We start from the raw sequence: 13,358 nt of genomic DNA, 5'->3' as shown, positions 1-13,358 counted from the left end.
TCCGTCTTGAAACTTCCAACTCCTCTTGCCAGAATTTGAACTGTGACTCTTACACACAAAGCCATAAACACTGGGAGCACCTCCACCTCGTGACAGGAACTTGTCTTTTCTCACCTTATCAATTTCATACAGAATATTGCTCCTAAACAAAAATGACAACCAAATAAAGGAGTAGCAAGACAAAAAAATCTTGTCCCTATAAAGACTATTTGCAAAGCCTAGTTTAACTCAAAGTGTTAGAAAGTTCAAACCCATGTTTTACTATTCATTCTACCAGGTTAAAAGCATGTACATTTAACGGTGCAAAAATGATAGTTTATATGGCTCATTTCATATGAAAGAAAAACAGTTGTTACATTGTAATTCTGCCTTTTCAATTCCTAGAAGGGTTTACTACTGGCCAGAATAAAACTGGGTGCATAGTAATCACTCTTCTTGTTAAACTTCTTCATAAAAAGTGAACCAGGCTGGGTGCTGTTGCCTCACGCTTGTCATCCTAGCTACTCAGGAGGCTAAGATTTGAGGATCACAATTCTAAGTCAGACCAGGCAGAAAAGTCTGAGAGACTATCTCCAGTTAACCAGCAAAATACCAAACTGGAGATATAAACTCATGTGGTAGAGCGCCAGTTGTTATCACAAAAGCAGAACAAGAGTGCAAGGCCGTGGGTTCAAGCCCTGGAATGCCCCCTCCCCAAGGGGAAAAAAAAAGATGAAGCGAACATTCAATTTCCAATTTCCAAATGAGGTTTCACAGATATATTTATATCAGGCCCCGAATCTATGAAATATGACTAGCAGTACTCCAGCAAAAGGGGCCATGCCAAGGCCACCGGACAAGTATGGAAAAGAAAGGAATGGTGGTTACTAGAGACAGAGAAGGGAGGAAAGGGAAACACAAAGCTGTTGTTCAATTGGCACAGTTATTGCTACAAGATGAGTGAGTCCTAGATCTCTCTTACAAAGCAATGATGCCTACATATTGTATACTTAGAATGTTGTTATGAGGATACACCTCATGTCGTCTTCTTAGCTCCCCCAAACAGAAATCTATTTGATTTAAACAGATTCTAAAGCTCCTTCCTCCTAAACGAGTGCAATATTAAAAGGAAAACCTAATCTCTAAACAGGCTAGAGATCTAAATAGATATTTCCCGAAGACCTGCAAACGTCCAATAAGCTCATGAAAAGATGCCCATCCTCAACCACTAGGGAAATGCATGTCAAAGCATATATTTCACATCCACTAAGATGACTATAACTAAAAATACAGTAACTATCACCACTGATAAAAATGTGTAGATGATTGGAATTTCAATATGCCACATGTGGGCATGTAAAATGACATCACCACTTTGGAAAACAGTCTGTCAGTACCTCAAAAGATTAAATAAGTATAAAGTTACTGTATGGTTCAGCAATTATACTCCTGGATCTACACCCAAAGTATAAGAAAACATATGGTCACAGAAAAAGCTGCTTATAGATGTTCACAGTAGCCAAACAGCAAAACAACTAACATATCTATCATGGGTGAAATGAATAGAAAGATGTGGTTTATTTGCATAATAAATATTATTTGACAATAAGAGACTAAGATGTTAAATAAATGCTAAATATGATGATCCTTGAAAATATTATGGGAAGTCAAAGAACCTAGTCACTGCTAGGCAGTGTGGCTCAAGAAAATAACCTGGTCACAAAATGTCACACAGTGCATTATTACACTGATAGGAAATGTCCACAATAAACAAATGTACAGAGACTGAGAGCAGCTAAGACAGAGGAAGAGATGACGAGACTTCTTTCTGGGATGATGAAAACCAATCTGTTAACAGCTGCACAAATGTCAATAAGCACTTTTGAATTGCAAATTTTAAACGAGTAAATTATATGATATACAGTATATCTCAATAAAGCTGTTTTAAAAAGGAAAGAGCCAGGCATGATGGTGCACACCTGAAATCCCACCACCAGAGAGAAGAATCACAGGTTCAAGGCCAGCATGGGAATACACAGAAAACTCTAGACCAATGTGGGTTTTCAGATGCTATCTCAGAAGATGTGGGGTATGTGTGTGAAGGAAATCTAAACAATAATAAGTTTATGTTGCACATTTACTGGGTCTCCATCTGGAAGTAAGCTCCCCATGGCAGAGGGTATTTGTCTGTCTTTAATTCCCCTCACCCCACCCTCTGACCCTCTCCACCATCACCTTCCAGCCTACTGAACACAAAGGTAATACTTTGTAACAGGTAAGGTTCTTCCTAGAAAGTTGTAAAATGATCTTTAATAGGAAAAGAGAGATTTGTTTCTGGTTTGACTTTCATATTTAAATTAGAAATGCTCTCCTACGTTAATTATTTTTTCACTTCAGGCATGTATGAAGAATTTATGAAAAAATTCTGTTTGCTAACACAGATTTACAAAGTACCTTTTTAGTCACAAATTCTACCCAGACCTTAAATTATATTTAAAGATGCTCTGCATCCACTCGGGCATTCAGAAGACTTCCACTGGTCCATCAGTCCATTTTCAGTCTATAGATGAGCACCACACTAAGTTTCACCAGCAGGTGGCAATCTCGAGCCTTTGCTCCCGGGGTCCCAAATCTAGCATTCACTTAGGCTGCCAGGATGGGGAGCACTGCATGGGCTCTGCACCAACCAGGCCTCTCCCTTCCAGGGCACAGTAGGAGATAGGGCAAACTCAGCAGACAGAACCTCTTGTCGGGTGATTTAGGCGAACAGTGATTCATAGCAGAATGAACCTTTACCTCTGTGGGCCTCTCCAAAACACATCACTCCAGGGTGGTCTAACCACGAGAAAAACAGACAAATGTCAACTGAGGGACAAGCTATAAACACCTGATCCAACGCTCCTCAAAACTGTCAAGGTTAGCAAAAACACGGTGACAGTGTCAGAAACCAAAAAAGAGCCTAAGAAGACATGACTACAAATGTAAAGTGCTGTCCCAGATGGGGCTTGGAGCAGGAAAAAAATGGTATTGGTAAAACTGCAGAAGTGTGGAAAAAAAAGTACTTTTAGTAAAACAATGTTTATTTAGTAATAAAGACAATGATGATTGGGGTCACTAATTGTGACAAGTGTTAGCAACGAGCAAAACTGAATATAGAATCTGAGAACTCTTTATTATCTTTGTAATAATGATTCTGTGATTCTATTTTGAGGGAGAGGGAAGTTATGGGGTATGCATTCAGGGCCATGCCCTCGGCCCCTTTGCTTTGGGTTAGTTTTGAATAGGATTTCACCTTTTTCCCCCTGAGCTCATCTTGGACTAAGACCTACCTATAGCTGGGATTACAGACACAAACCACCATGCTTGTCTTATTTGTTGAAATGAGATTTTGCTTTTTGCCCCATCTTGCCTCAAACCGTGATCCTCTTGATCTCAGCCTACTGAGTAGTTGATTATAGGTATGAGCTACCACACCAGATCCTAATAATTTCTACAATTATAAAACTATTCTGAAATATTTCTTTTAGAAAGTTTTTCACTAGCTGCTCATTTTGGCTTCTGTTTTAAGGATGAGCTCTAAGTGTTCAAGCTTTTTATTTTCTTTTTCGCCATTAAGGAGGTACATATGGAAAATCTCAGGATTAGAGAGCAGAAGGGGGACACATGATGGGAAAACAGATGCCTGAGAAAGAATGGAGTCTCACCCCTTCTATTTCATTGCCTTGGAAACCAAGAAAATGCCTGTGTGCTTAGAACATGTAGTTTTTTCCAGAGAAGAGGAAAGGCTGGAAGACATGATGGTAACAGAAAAACAGGGAAGGCTAAATACATTATTCAAACCAGGTTTTTGCTGAATGACAAAATTAGCTTCTCTGGAGAGTTCACTAGAGCCCCCAAAGCCCTAAAATAACTTGAGTCTTAACAGTTCATTTCCTAGTTTTTAAAAAAGAATCATCAGGGCTGAGATGTACCTTAGTGGCAAAGCCTAGCAAGTGCAACATCATGAGTTCAATCCCCAGTACCAAAAAAAAAAGACAAAAAAAAAATAAGAATCATCAAAAAAGTAATTAATGTGTTGGTTGACTTACTAGTCTTCCAATTTTTAAGTTTTTTCAATTATTATAACAATGAGATCCAGAGTTACGGTTACATAAGTCAGGTAATAAGTACCTCTGTGTGTGAGTAACTGGGGTTTGAACATTTGCTAGGCGATGTTCTACCACATTGCCCCTCCCCTAGCTCTTTTTTCATCTATTGTTTTGATGGCAGGGTGTTGCTTTATGCCTTCTTGGATAACAATCCTCTTATTTGTGCTTCCTCAGGCTGCTGGAATGACAGGTGTGCACCACTGTACCCAGCCACTGTGCTCACCCCAGCTTGGGATGACAGGTGCCCAAAACTGTGTCCAGCCATTGGTTATTGGTTGAGATGGAGTTTCACAAACATTTCCGTTTTTTTCCCGGGGTTGAACTCAAACTGTGATACCTTTAATCGTCATCTCCAAACTAGCTAAGATTACAGGTATGTGCTACTATAACAAATGCTAATCTTTAAATTTCTATTTACTCTGGTTAATTAAAAAAGAAGCCTGCAAATTTAAGTAGTAGATAAATGCTGTGCTGTTAGGTGGTTTTCTTGTTTGTTTTTTGTGGGCTTTTGGTTTTTTTGTTTGTTTGCAGTACTGAAGTTTGAACATATGGCCTTGTACTTCTAAGCAGGTGCCATTTGAGCTATTCCCCAGCCTTAGTTTGTTTTAATGAAAAACATTGAAGGAGTGAATTAGTTATTTTTCACACTTTGAAGCATCATTCTTTACCTAGTGGCAGCCATCCAAACCTCAGAAATAGCTGGGCACCAGTGGCTCACACCTATAATCCTACCCACTTAGGAGGCTGAGACCTGAGGATTGTGGTTCAAAGCTAGCCTGGGCAGGAAAGACCATGAGATACATCCCCAATTAACCACCCAAAAAACAGAAGTGGGGGCTAGGGATATGTCCTAGTGGCAAGAGAGCTTGCCTCGTATACATGAGGCCCTGGGTTCGATTCCCCAGCACCAGCCAAAAACAAACAAACAAAAAAAAACAGAAGTGGAGCTGTGGCTCAAGTACTAGAGTGGCAGCCTTTAGAAAGAGAAAAAACAAGCTCAGGGACAGTGCTCAGGCCCTAAGTACAAGCCCCAGGACCTGTACAAAAATAAATAAATATGGAGATTCCTCAGAAGGCTCAATATAGAACTCCCCTATGACCCAGCAGCCCCACTGTTGGGTATCTATCCAAAAGACCACAAACAAAATCACAGTAATGCCACCAGCACAACAATGTTCATCGCAGCACAATTTGTCATAGCGAGAAGCTGGAACCAACCCAGATGCCCCTCCATAGATGAATGGATCAGGAAAATGTGGTACATTTACACAATGGAATTTTATGCCTCTATCAGAAAGAATGACATTGTTCCATTTGTAAGGAAATGGAAGGACTTGGAAAAAGTTATACTAAGTGAAGTGAGCCAGACCCAAAGAAACATGGACTCTATGGCCTCCCTTATTGGGAATAATTAGTACAGGTTTAGGCAAGCCATAGCAGAGCATCACAAGGCCCAATAGCTATACCCTTAGGAACACATAAGATGATGCTAAGTGAAATGAACTCCATGATATGGAAACAAGTGATATATCACAGTTATAACTACTTTCAACGTCCTATGTGTATGTGTAGTTTCTATTATTGATGATGTTTTGTATCACCTTCCTATGTTTGTACCTACACTATCTCTGTAATCTTATCTGAGTATATTGGAAACCGTGTTTACTGGTATTGGAAGTAGGAAATTCAAAGGGAATACCAAATTCGAGAGACACGGGGTAAAAAAAGAGAAATAACTACAATAGCAATACTTGCAAAACTGTTTGGTGTAAGTGAACTGAACAACTGGGCGGGGGGGAGGGAAGGGGGGAGGGAGGGGGGCATGAGGGACAAGGCAACAAACAGTACAAGAAATGTATCCAACGCCCAACGTATGATACTGTAACCTCTCTGTACGTCAGTTTGAAAATAAAAATTTGAGAAAAAAAAAATAAAAAGTAATATACTGAAAAAAAATAAATAAATAAATAAATAAATAAATAATGTCTGCCATGAAGGCTCACACTTCTAAGCTTCAGTATTTTTTTTTTTTTTGCCAGTCCTGGGGCTTGAACTCAGGGCCTGCGCACTATCCCTGGTTTCTTTGTGCTCAAGGCTAGCACTCTATTCCACTTGAGCCACAGTGCCACTTCTGGCTTTTTCTATAAATGTGGTGCTGAGGAATCAAATCCAGGCCTTCATGTATGTGAGGCAAGCACTTTACCACCAGGCCATATTCCCAGCCCCAAGCTTCAGTATTTGAAGAGGCAGCAAGTGAGAGTTATGACCTCTTATCCTCCACAAAACTGCCACCATGAAACTGAAACTCCACCTCCCCTCTCCATAGCAAGTCAGCAGCCAAAATGAAAAATGAAATACACCTTCTGATGTAGCTTACGTACATATGATGGTGAGTCTGGTATGAAGTACATGGCTGTCTGTACCTGTACCCGAAGGCAGAGTAGAACCACCTGCACCAGGAAGATAAGCTCAAGACAATAAGAAGCAAGGTTAACCACTTACTACCTACGGGAATGAGATGCGTGGGCTGGGACTCCTCCAGTTTGTTCCTCAACCAGTCAAAATCCTGGTACCTTCGACGAACAGAATATTCTGGCAAGTCGAACTCCACTCGAGTACTCTGCAAACAGAAGAGAATGGAAAAACAAGCATAAGGGAAGGGTAGCATACATTGGCTGAAGGGAAGGAAAAAGCTCTCTTAGTGACCAGGCTGGGCATACAGGCGCCTCCCTCCCATCCAGCACACAGCCAAATGGCAGTGCTGACCACAGCAGAGGGGGCAGCCTGGGCCACAGGCCTGTTAAAAGCAAGAAGCCAGGATGGAAATTCAGATTCTGGGTTTCTGAGTTTGTTTTGTTTTGTTTTCCTACCCTCAGGAAATGGAATTCAACTTTCCCTCAGAATTGTTTAGAATATTGGATTCATTTCCTCCAAGCTTAGTTCTGACAATGTCTTTTTGCAGAATAATTCCATTTAAGATATTGCTACTCAGTCCAAATCTGTGAAAGGAAACAAAGTCTCCACCTCCTGCCAAATGTGCAGGGGAGGCTTTGCTGGGAGGGGCAGGGACATAAGCTGCAAATCCATCTCTGCCCACTGGGAGGCAGAGTCCACGGACACAGAAAAGATTCCACTAAATCTGCCACTTCTGCAAGGTCCACAGCTTCGAAAGCATATGTAAAAATGTATTGGGAAGTATCTAGAAGGAAATAATAACAAATGCCATTGTATTGCATAAAAGAATCTTACCCTTTGTTCCTAAATCTTTTATAGTCTTCTGGAATGTGATTGTGACACTTTAAAAATCAATGTTGAACAAAATTGGCTTGTACCAAAATAAGTTTTTTTATTATTATTCATTAAAACCATGGGGGCTGGGAATGTGGCTTAGTGGTAGAGTGCTTGCCTAGCTTGCATGAAACCCTGGGTTTGATTCCTCAGCACCACATATACAGAAAAAGCCAGAAGTAGCGCTATGGCTCAAGTGGTAGAGTGCTAGCCTTGAGCAAACAGAAGCCAGGGACAGTGCTTAGGCTCTGAGTTCAAGCGCCAGGGCTGGCAAAAAAAAAAAAAAGTAAAATAATTAAAACCATGTCTCAGCAAAGCCATTTTTCTCATGTTCCTATTTCTCCAGATTCCTGGAAGCCCCCAGTACATGGTACCTGGATCTGCAGCCACCACCAGCTCCCCGCAATAATCTAGGTGCCCTTGAGAACTGGGTGGTCCCTACATCCAGCACCTGTCCCTAAGCTAGCCTCTCCCTTCATTACTCAGCCTCTCCAGACAGAACTTCTGCCAGGAGACAGATGTTCACACATCTCCCTCTAAGCAGCACTCCCCCAAGTTTCATTCAGGCTATTCCCCTCCCCATACTCTGTTCAGCCTCCTGGGGAGACCTGAAGTCTCTTGATGTTCTGTTTCTTCATGTCTTTGTTCTCCTCCTATTCCCCATCAATTCCACAGCTCAGCTCTTCAACCTGTCATTTTTGTAAAGGCTACCTTCCTCACTGCCGATTCATCCAACCTGGCAAAAATGCAGCCACCAAATCTGTGTGTACCACATCTGGGTATGTGAGCTCAGTCACAGTGTGACCCAATAAATTCCACAACCACCACCAACCTTTCCAATTCCTCTTGCTTGCTAGCTCCCTCAGTTCCACACTGGCTATTCAAATGCATACAGAAAAAGCCCACTTCAAATGTCCCCTTCACATTCAGCAAACTACCTCACCACTAATTCTGAGAAGAAAGTACATTGACAAGCAAACAATTACTCAACTTCCTGCCACAAAAGCTTCCCTTCTTTTTCCAGGAACTGTGGAAAAGTGGGTCTCCCTACTGGGGCCTGGCACACTGTCTTTACGCCCTTCTAGCAGGTGAAGCCTAGCGTCATTTCTGCTCTTGCTCCATGCTTCACTCTTGCTTTCCTCACACCCTTTCATCATTACTTCCCCTTCATCCGAACCTGCTGCCGCCTGGGTTCTGCACGCACCACCAATAAAGTGCTCTAGACCTAATAGCCCCTTCATGAGCCTCACCTGCAATCAGCATTTAGCCTCTAACACTGAGGTATAAAAACAAGGGGCTGGGTTGAGTAACTAGGATCATAGATGTGAACTATCATGTCTGCCTTGTTGGTTGACCTGGGGTCTCTCTTTTGCCTAGGTTAGCCTCAGCTGGCTTTGAATTGTGATCCTCTCAATCTCAGCCTCCCAATGTAGATAGGATTATAGGCATAAGCCACTAAATCCCGCTTTAGCAGTTTTCCTAATGACTGTGTCTGTTTCCTCATTTATAAAGAACTATTACCACTACTGGTATTGTTCTTCATTGTGAAGATTAATTATATCCTTACAGTACTTAGCTCAAAATAAGTGATGGTGTATCCACACAAGAGAACACTTTTTGGAAGCAGAAGTGTGGCTCCAGTGGTAGCCTTGAGCCAAAAAAGGTTAGCAAGAGCACGAGGCCATGAGTTCAAGCCCCAGTACTGCGCACACACAAAAGAGAACACTACTACAGTCTTAGAAATGATGGCATGAAAAGGGGCTAACTATATACTTGCAATATATTAAGGGAACTGCACACACATAAAATGTTCACTTTTATAAAGTACTACAGAAAATAGCAAAGGAAGTTATTATTTCTGGCTATTATATTTTAAAAATTGATTTAGCTTACTTTCATTTTTCTACAATGAACATATATTATATAAAACACAAGTTTCTACTGTAAGAAGGCTATTGGTTCAAGACCAGCCCAAAAAAGCCAGAAAAGTTTGCTAGACTCCATCACTAAAAACAACAACAACAAAAGGCAGGGATGGAGGCATAGCTCAAGTGACAGATCTCCAGCTAGCAAGCCTAAGGCCCTGGGTTCAAATCCTAGTACAGTATGAGAAAAAAGTGGAAGAGATGATAACTCATAAAAGAAATATCCACAAGTTTATCTTGTGGAGTTGGCATCACAGCTGGGTGGAAACATGGGACTGGAACTTGGGAAAGGTTACTCTCAGTTTCTCAAAGGTAAGTAAATAACCCCAAGAGAAGGGACAGAAAGAAAGACATGAAGGGGACCGGTAGGGAGGGAAGAACGGAAGAGGCCTTGCAGAGGGAGCAAGAGTGGTGGCCTCAAGAGCAGTCCTGCAGGATCTGCTCTGGTGGGGGGGAGGACGGGGTAAACTGCAGGACATAGGGGTCGAGTAGCAGTGAAAAATGTCCCGGGAGACAAGAGCTGCTGTGCCAGCGGCTCAGTCACCTTGCCACCTGGCTGTTTACAGCGCCGATTCAAGAAAAACAGGTTTCACATTTCACGGGCTACAGAGTAAAAAATAAGCAAATGGAAATAATTGCTAGACCTATCAGCAGAAACATCACTCTAGAACCTCTGAGGAAGTGTGTAAGCACCTGCCCAGGGTGGCGATGAGGAAGACATGGGCACAGACAGATATCCCAGCGTAATCCAAGGGCAGAATAGTGACCAAAAGGCTGAGGAAGGCTTCAATGTCTTCAAATGATACTGTGTAAACATCGCCATCACCAAATAACTACACAGAGGCTGAAAGATACAGCTGTAAGGACAGGGAAAGATCTTCAAACATACTACCAAGTGGAAGGGAAAATGAAGCAAGACCTTCTCTGTGTCTATGTGCACATGAATGCAAAGGAGGGGAAGAAGACATGCCTAGTTCATCTAGGAGAAGCATGTCTAAGTGAGAAGGACAAAGACAACTAAGTTATCTGATTAGTCTTTACAACTGTTCTCTTTCCCTCCCTTCCTTCCTTCCTTCCCTCTCTCTGTCTGCCTCTCATGCATTTGTGTGTGTGTGTGTGTGTGTGTGTGTGTGTGTGTGTGTGTGTGTGTGTAAGAGAAAGAGAGAGAGACAGACAGACAGACAGACAGACCGAGAGAGACGGGGGGGAGAGGGGTGGGTACTAGAGCTTGAATTCAAGGTCTGGATACCCTTAGCTTTTTCACTCAGGGCTGGTATTCTACCACTTGAGCCACACCTCCATTTTCAGCTTTTTGGTAGTTAATTGGTGATAAGAGTCTCACAGACTTTCCTGCCCAGGCTGGATTTGAACTGAGATCCTCAGATCTCAGCCTCCTGGGTAGCTAGAATTATAGGTATGAGCCACTGGGTGCCTGCTTAGGAAAAAAAATCATTTTTTAAACTCAGGGCCTCATGCTTAATAGGCTGGCACCATATATCTGAGCCATGTTGACAGCCCTGCTTCTTTATTTTTTATGACAATGTATATTACTCATATAATTGCAAAAATATAACATTTTCACCCAACAAAAGATGAAGAAACAAAATTGAGCATATTCCATTGTTTCCCTTTTCAAATAATTCAAATAGATACAGCCCTCTATTCAAGTTTCCTAATAAAAATAGACTTTTGCCAGGCATGGTAGTGTACACCTATGATTCCAGCACTCAAGATGCCAAGGCAGGAGGATTAAGTTTGAGGCCAGCCTCGGGTATATAGCTAGACCCTATTCCACCCAAAAAGCAAACAAATACATAAATGTTTTCTACAATAAGAAGGGGAGAAGGCACAATGAGGCAAGAGACAGGTTCATCTGAGCGCTTCTCAACATATCACATAAAGGCACCACCATCTATTAAAACTTCTGCCACCATAATTCCTTCTTCATTATGTGTCTGTGGCAGAGGCAATACCAGGGAATAGGTTTCGGGATGAAACTCTTTCCCTCTAAAACCATAAGTGATAAAAATTTTCTCCTTAATAATGAGGATAATTTAGATTTGTGGTTTTTAACGAGGGAGCAATTTTGTTCCTCAGCATATGTTAAGGACATCTGGAGAAAGTTCTGCCTGTCTCAGGTGGGGGCTATAGTAGGTGAAGTGCTCCCGACACCTAGAGGATGGAGGCCAGGGGCAATACTGGATATCCTATGCTGGGGCAGCCCATTGCCAGGCATTATCCGGTCCAAATGCCACTATCACGGTCAAGACATCCTGCTCCAAGTCTAGGATTTCAGGGGTACCTCAAATATGTAAATGAATGAATGAATAAATAAATAAATGAATGAATGAGCAAATGAATGAATGACATCAAAAGTGAAAAAGCAACCATGCAGGGAGGGTGTAGAGTTCAGGGGTAGAGAGCTGTTAGGTACAAGGCTCTGAGGTCCTTCCCAGCACAGGAAAATAAATAAGTCTACTCTCTTTAATAAGTGCAATTATACCCAGAGGACATCCTACAAAGGTTAGAATCGTGGTTGCTGATTTTGTATTCTTTTTGTATGCAAGAATACCGTTTGTATTCAAAAATACAAGCCTTCTGTTTCAGTTTCCTCATCTTTGTAATTATGGCTAAGACACAACTCTTAGGAGTGGTTAAAAAAAAAAGCTAATCCATTATCTCAGCACCCTGCCTTCTACCTGACTGGCACAACACAGGAAGTCACCAGTTCCAGTCCTCTTCTTGTCCCCTTCAATTAAGCCAAATTATAATCAGGGTCTCATTACAGGGATTTAGATTTATACAATGATCCATAAATAATCATTCAGAGTAATCTCACATGACCATGCTAAATAGTATATCATCATAAAAAAATAAGTGAAAGTATTAATGGGGATTAAATGTATTTACAGGACTTTGGTGATTTTGTATGAAATCCCCGCCCCCTTTTTTTTCTGGGCCTGGGAGCTGTCCCTGAACTTTTTTTTTTTTTTTTTTTTGGCCAGTCCTGGGGTTTGTATGTATGGGACTAAACACTGTCCCTGGCTTCTTTTTGCTCAAGGCTAGAATTCTATCACTTGAGCCACAGCACCACTTCGTTTTTTTTTTTTTTTTTTTGGCCAGTCCTGGGCCTTGGACTCAGGGCCTGAGCACTGTCCCTGGCTTCTTCCCACTCAAGGCTAGCACTCTGCCACTTGAGCCACAGCGCCGCTTCTGGCCGTTTTCTGTATATGTGGTGCTGGGGAATCGAACCTAGGGCCTCGTGTATCCGAGGCAGGCACTCTTGCCACTAGGCTATATCCCCAGCCCACTTCGAGTTTTTTTGAATAATGCACTGGAGATTAGAGTCTCATGGAGTTTCCTGCCAAAGCTGGCTTCAAACCATGATCCTCAGATCTCAGCCTCCAGAGTAGGCTAGGATTACAGGTGTGAGCCACAGGCGCCCAGCTATAAAATCTTTTTTTTTTTTGGCCAGTCCTGGGCCTTGGACTCCGGGCCTGAGCACTGTCCCTGGCTTCTTTTTGCTCAAGGCTAGCACTCTGCCACTTGAGCCACAGCGCCACTTCTGGCCGTTTTCTGTATATGTGGTGCTGGGGAATCGAACCTAGGGCCTCGTGTATCCGAGGCAGGCACTCTTGCCACTAGGCTATATCCCCAGCCCTATAAAATCTTTTTAATACAGTCATTCTTTCCAAAAGCCACATCTATAACTGTAATAAGGGCGATGGGGAGAGAAAAAGCAAAGGCAAAAGTCACAGAGGTAGGACTCCGATCTCCAGGAGCCCTCACACTGGACATTTTAAAACAAAGGGACCTACTTTGGTGGTGACCCTGTAGGTGATGTAGGTCTCCATCGTACACACATGCTTCTTGGGATCATCAACGGTGACAAACAGATCCCTGGTCTCACCATCAATGTCATCGTCAAGCTGCAGTCTGTTTAGAAGCGATGATGAAGACGCTGGACTTGAAGTGCCAGCTGGAGTGCCACCGTTGGGCAAGATGAGATCCTAAAAGA

General features: G+C 42.2%; 1 protein-coding gene across 1 annotated transcript in view; it reads right to left on the bottom strand.

Annotated features, from left to right (window-relative positions):
- The window catches only part of Snx30 (sorting nexin family member 30), a 94,355-nt gene that overhangs the window by 39,127 nt on the left and 41,870 nt on the right, over positions 1–13,358 (bottom strand). The window contains exons 2-3 of the mRNA XM_048339363.1: positions 13,159–13,350; positions 6,637–6,747 (exon numbers count right to left, since the gene is read on the bottom strand). Coding sequence (XP_048195320.1) covers positions 6,637–6,747; positions 13,159–13,350 — 303 coding nt within the window. The remainder of the gene's footprint in view (positions 1–6,636; positions 6,748–13,158; positions 13,351–13,358) is intronic.

Source organism: Perognathus longimembris, chromosome 1 (assembly GCF_023159225.1).
Source record: "Perognathus longimembris pacificus isolate PPM17 chromosome 1, ASM2315922v1, whole genome shotgun sequence".
In the NCBI taxonomy this organism is placed as follows: Eukaryota; Metazoa; Chordata; class Mammalia; order Rodentia; family Heteromyidae; genus Perognathus; species Perognathus longimembris.
This window is presented reverse-complemented; position numbering and strand designations above follow the sequence as displayed.